General features: G+C 40.1%; 1 protein-coding gene across 1 annotated transcript; it reads left to right on the top strand.

Annotated features, from left to right (window-relative positions):
• The first annotated feature begins 670 nt into the window (after window positions 1-670).
• On the top strand, window positions 671-4,261 carry LOC113061982 (homeobox protein XHOX-3-like). The gene is made up of 3 exons (XM_026231482.1): window positions 671-1,172; window positions 2,112-2,344; window positions 2,654-4,261. The coding sequence occupies exons 1-3, from the start codon at window positions 806-808 to the stop codon at window positions 3,188-3,190; spliced, it is 1,137 nt and encodes a 378-aa protein (XP_026087267.1). The 5' UTR covers window positions 671-805; the 3' UTR covers window positions 3,191-4,261.
• Window positions 4,262-5,941: the final 1,680 nt, after the last annotated feature.

The following is a 5,941-nucleotide window of genomic DNA, read 5'->3' as shown; positions in this document are numbered from 1 at the left end:
ACGCTGCTGGCGGAGAGACAGCCCTCCTCATCTGATCCCTCATATTCCCATTCAGTCTGACGTCTTCCAACGCGCACTGACTGTGTTGATCGGAGAAGAACATGTGCTAATATATTCCGAAAGACTGCCATATCCAAGAGGGCTCAGGACAGGGAGATAATAGATAGGGTTTGGCCATATCTGCATTCTATCACATTACTGAAACCCTTGACTGTCCGTTATGGACATTTGTTTTTTTTTTCAGCCATCAAAAAAGCGCTCAATCACTTTTTCACTCATGTGAGAAGATTAATTAGCTAACCAAATCATCTGAGTTCAGTAAAGCAAAAATGGTTATCAAATTGCCCCAATATCCGTAAAAAAACTGTAAATGCACTATATATAGTCAAATACTTGACTATCTGACTTACAATCAAAAAAGTGAGACTATCTTGTAACTTAAACGTGTAAAACGACAAGCACACACAAAGTTTAAGTTGGTGCATCTTTCATGCCTTTTGTATTTAGCTGTTGGTGATGTTTTGTGCTATAGGCTTGAATTCACCTTTAGGTTCTGCTAGACTCTCCCCGGTCTGTTTATTCACACTAAATCGACGTGTGGCGTCACTGCGCCCTCTGTTATGACGACTGCCCTATTAAGAATGACAGCGCGTGAGGAGAGAGAGGGCAATGGTGATCCCTCCCAGAGTTCGCGTAGCACTCCAGGCGCTCGCATCGCACAGCTTCTCGTCTGCTTTTGCCGCTCCAAACTGTTTTACCAAGCTCCGGAAGATCAGGTAGCCTACTTTGCTCTCGTCTAACGGTTATGGACAGCGCCAAAGACATGCTGATGCGCGCCGAGGGTAGTCAGGTTGGCACACTGTCTGCCAAAAATGGCTCTAATTTGACTGAGGCTACTGGAGACCCCATGCGCAAGCTACCGGACAAACCGATTAACCAGAACAGACTAAGCCCCGTGCCTTATTCTCAAATCCTAGTGGAGGATGCGACAATAGGACAACGTAGCGCAAAGTACGGAGATGTGACACTTGCTAGCAAGCCATCTGCGCCGGAGAGAACCCTGTCAGACATCCCTAACAAAGATGCCAGCAGCTCAGATGCGGAATCAGACCTATATGAGGAAATAGATGTCAGTTGTACCCCTGAGAGCATGGATTACCCGAACGGACAAGGTAAAAACTGCAGCTCATTGTATTCTTGTTTATTTGTATTTATTTATTCTCCATTTCTTCCCCTGTTTCTAAACTGAGTGAATTGATTGAGAATACAAGCGACCATATACACGTTCAATCGATTTCCCGTGTAACCCGCTGCTTATGAGCGCGTTCGATTGTCAGCTCCTCTTAAATTATCAGTCAATTATGAGTTAATTACAATGCCACTGTGTATCTGGGGTGTTGTCCAGGCTTTAACTAGTTGTCAAGGCATCTTATTCCAACTGTACAACATCTCAATAACGTATAATAATAATAATAATAGTAATAATATATTATATAATATATTATATTGTAATATTATATATATATATATATATATATATATATATATATATATATATATATATATATATATTGTGGGGAGAATTGCTGCTGGCTTGCTATTACAAAAACAATGTTTATGAATGTCCATTGTCTGTTCATACCTTTATGTTTTATTTTTTTTTAGAATTAAACGTATTTAGAATTAAACGCCTTATTTGGAGTAAAGAATGAAGAATATGGCTATTTTTAAGAATGCATAAATCAACAAAGGAATGATTCTAATAAATTCCCTCGGACGTGCAAAATTCAGATGAATGTATTATCAGTGCAGGTTATTAATTTAGTTTATATTTTTGGAAATAACCATAATATGTTCAGAGATTGAGACGGCATGTTTTGTTAGCTTTTCTTCACTGGACACTGATTTTTTATTTTATTTTTTATTTTATTTTTTTGGCTATTTGTCCGAAATATCAGTAATAGGCCTATTAATATATAGCATATATATATAGATATATATAGTTACATATATATCGCAAGCAATGCAGTATGAACGCTATATTAATATATCGGTAATCCGGTGACCTTGCAATGTATGTCCTAAAATGAGTAATGTTTATTTTCTGTAAGGACTGGCAATGGGCTCGCCGACCCACGGTAAAGAAATCGGTGTGGACAACAAGATGAGCTCAGGCCACGGTGCTCTCAACTATGGTTCTGACCAGATGCGAAGGTACAGAACAGCATTCACAAGGGAGCAGATAGCACGACTGGAGAAAGAGTTTTACCGGGAGAATTACGTCTCTAGACCACGTAGGTGCGAGTTGGCAGCTGCCTTAAATTTACCGGAAACAACAATAAAGGTATGTAAGCTACACCCCCAATCTATTTATTTTGATAAAGGTGACCTGGTAGATTACCAACGAGTTATGAGTGTAAAAAATAACCCTGCCAAGATTGCACCATCAATATGAGCAGGCTCATCAATCGATTTAAAAAAAGTACAATAAAACAATTCTACAAAATATGTCTGACCTCTTATTATTTGATTAATTATGGGACCATTTCTCTTGGTTTATTGCTAATAGAAACGGGCTTTGCCTACATGTAGCTATATAGGCCTCAGCCATTGCAATATTACTTTATGACTACTTTGCCACTTTTGGTTACAGGTTTGGTTTCAGAACCGTCGCATGAAGGACAAGAGACAGAGGCTGGCAATGACTTGGCCTCATCCTGCCGACCCCGCCTTTTACACCTATATGATGAGCCATGCTGCAGCTACGGGAAGCCTGCCCTATCCGTTTCAGTCTCACCTTCCTCTACCTTACTATTCTCCACTCAGCGGTGTGACTGCAGGTTCAGCCTCTGCCACAGGAGGTCCATTCTCCAATCCTCTGCGCTCGCTGGACAGTTTTCGGGTGCTTTCGCATCCATACCCGCGTCCTGAGCTGCTGTGCGCCTTCAGACACCCATCCCTGTACCCCAGCCCGGGTCATGGGCTTGGTCCCGGGGGAAGTCCATGCTCCTGCCTTGCCTGTCACGCTGCCAGTCAGTCAAATGGGCTCTCACTTAGATCCAACAACGCAGACTTCTCGTGTTCGCCCACGACCAGGACTGAGGCCTTCCTCACGTTCTCGCCAGCAGTCATCAGCAAATCATCTTCAGCGTCTTTGGACCAGAGGGAGGAAGTGCCACTAACCAGATAGGACGGCAGCAAGAAGCCACTTTTCTTTTGGTAACATCCGGATCCGCTTTGGGAACTTTGGCAATATTTAATAAGTCATGACATGAACTACTCAAAGCAGCTTGCGCATCTCGAAAGCAAGCTGCTTTAGTTAAGGTTTCGAAACTATGGATGTTTTCCAGTTAAGAAGCTATATGTTGTGCAGACGGAGTCTATTTATACACTGTCAGGCCACGGACTTTTAAATAATCATTGGAGAAATTAGATACCGATAACAGAGATAGGCTATCATATCAACGCAAATACATTTTAAGTAGGCTACACCCTATCAAGAAAATGTGACATAGGAGACAAGGATGACTGGATAGCGCAAAAATCTATCATAATTTATACTCTTTCATAGCCATACAAATTGACCCACATGCAGCTTCTTCCACATTAAAACGATGTTTTTCATCTAGTTTTTTTTTAACAAGGGGATTTGTTAACCGAGCACGGCTGGCTCATTATTCCTCCTCCACGAACACCCGGTCCCGGTAGCACATCGAAATGTGCAGATGCGAGGGGAAATTAAGGAGTGATGTATTCGGAAGGGAGAAATTTTGAATGTTGAATTAATGATAATACTGCACGCTCAGAGACTTGTCTGCCAAACCGGTAACAAGGCGCCAGGGGAGCGGATTAAGAAGCTCCATGCGAGGCTTGCTGGCTTGACGGGAGAACACGCGCTAGAGATCCATTGGACAATCACATGCGGCAAATTGGGGCAAGCCAGAGATGTCTGTCTTACCCGCATACCGTCAGCTGAATACCCCCAATCCCGTACCGTCTCTTCATGGCCTTGCTGTTGTCCTCACCTTCACTCTGAAACAATACAATAAACATACATACAAGTAAAATGATAAATCAAGCATAAATTGCCCTAATATTTATGGACGTCATCACATGTGGCATTATTTATTGACTGCAATGTTTTTACATTTACGTATTTTTAGTTTAATTTCTGCATCAAGTTTTTTTAAATGTACAGTTTACTTATTCCTATTCTGCTCAGTTAGGTTGATTTCAGGTTTTGGAAAATGCGCGAAAAATGGGTCAGTAGTGTCCTGATTAAATTGAATTTCATAATAAACTATTTTAAATAAAAGTGTACAGTGACTAATATTCATTCTTGAAACGATAAGGGTAGGTTGGGCTACTTGATGAAAAACTGTAGGCTATTAATCTGTTAACTGTCTTTGTGTCTTTCTATGATTGCTGGAAGACAAATAAGCGGTAAAATAGTCTGATTTGAAAAATCTGAGAACGAAAATTTATAAAAGCACACACGGCTTCGACAATAAAAGCACGACAACAGCAATTTTCAACATGCCAGCATGTATTGCTTTAAATTTACAGTGCTTTGTCACCTTTATATCTTACATGGCCTCTATTATCTTCTTCTGAAACACTGAACTTGGACATAACTGGACCTCTTTATCTGAACGAACTGTTAAGTAGTCCCCAGGCACCTAGCATAAGCCATATTTCTGCGCTGTTAATAGAAAGATTGGAATGAAATGTCTCGTGGAGATATTGGAATGCAAAAAGATCGATGATGCCTCCACCTCACCAATCAACTCATGTTAATTAGCTGGCCTGTCCGCGTAATTGTGGCAGCTGGAGCGGCAAATTGAAACTTTCTGGACATAATAGAGAAGGTTGGATATTGTGTCTAAACATCAAATGTCGAACTGCCAAAGCACAAACTACAATATTAAAATTAGATAAAAACTGACTCCATTCCAGGAAGTAGAATTACACAACGAAAAACAAGTAGACAACCTAAAATAAAATAAAATAGTAAGAATATATGTTTTTGCAATTAGAGACATTTGTTGGGGGCAAAATGACAGAAAATAATAATAAACATTTTTTTCTTAACCAAGAATATGCTTTATCATGTTCAGTCATTTTAAACTAGCCTATATATATATATATATATAAAGAGATTTTTGATTCATTGAAACGAGATGTTTTGATTTTAATTGCTCTTTTTATCTTCTATTTTACAAACAAAATGTCAACAATTGCTAGTGATTGCTGCCCAAACAATTCACCTCCTCCCACGCATACGAGCCCACGCCAGAAGGTCCCGGTTGCGCACGTGATTGATGGCCTTATTAGAAGCAGTTCTTGTAAGTGTGACCAAGTTGATTAAAATGCATATGTTTGGAATAATATGCCACTTAAACCGGAGCAGTTAACTCAAATACGGATTTATGTCTGGTTGTTACATTAAATTACCTAAGGCGCAAATAGGCTAAGAAATGGCCAACGACTGAATTGACAATTTGTAAATAAAAGAAAGAAAATCTAAATAGCACACGGGGCTGAATTTACCACCGTTTAGTATACATTTTAGCTTAATGTATCTGCGTATAACCAACGCAGTTTACCTGCACAAAATAAGCAAGTGGGTTAAAAAGAAATCCATGTCAGTTCAAGCTTTCAGTGTCTAGCAGCCGAATGAGAATCAGATTGATTCATCTGTTCTTTGATGTACCCTGTGCACATTTAGGTCCTTTATCTAGAAAGCCAAAAAAAATTATGTAAACATTATCATACACCCAGCAGTGACACAAAAACAGCGGTAAAGATCTGAAATGACAGTATTGTGATTCCTTGTTTCTGGAGCGACAGTACTCCACAGACGGGGGCGGTACCGCGCATCTGTCCGTTAGAGCGCATCTCAAGGCGGCGACTGTTTAAAAGCCTGTTTACCTTCTAATTT

Source organism: Carassius auratus, chromosome 44, assembly GCF_003368295.1.
Source record: "Carassius auratus strain Wakin chromosome 44, ASM336829v1, whole genome shotgun sequence".
NCBI lineage: Eukaryota > Metazoa > Chordata > Actinopteri > Cypriniformes > Cyprinidae > Carassius > Carassius auratus.
This window is presented reverse-complemented; position numbering and strand designations above follow the sequence as displayed.

Bases quoted from the DNA above. Each gene is read 5' to 3' on its own strand.
- LOC113061982 (XM_026231482.1), top strand. From the start codon at position 806: ATGGACAGCGCCAAAGACATGCTGATGCGCGCCGAGGGTAGTCAGGTT. The intron at 1,173-2,111 runs GTAAAAACTGCA...ATTTTCTGTAAG, and splicing joins GGATTACCCGAACGGACAAG to GACTGGCAATGGGCTCGCCG. The intron at 2,345-2,653 runs GTATGTAAGCTA...TTTTGGTTACAG, and splicing joins TACCGGAAACAACAATAAAG to GTTTGGTTTCAGAACCGTCG.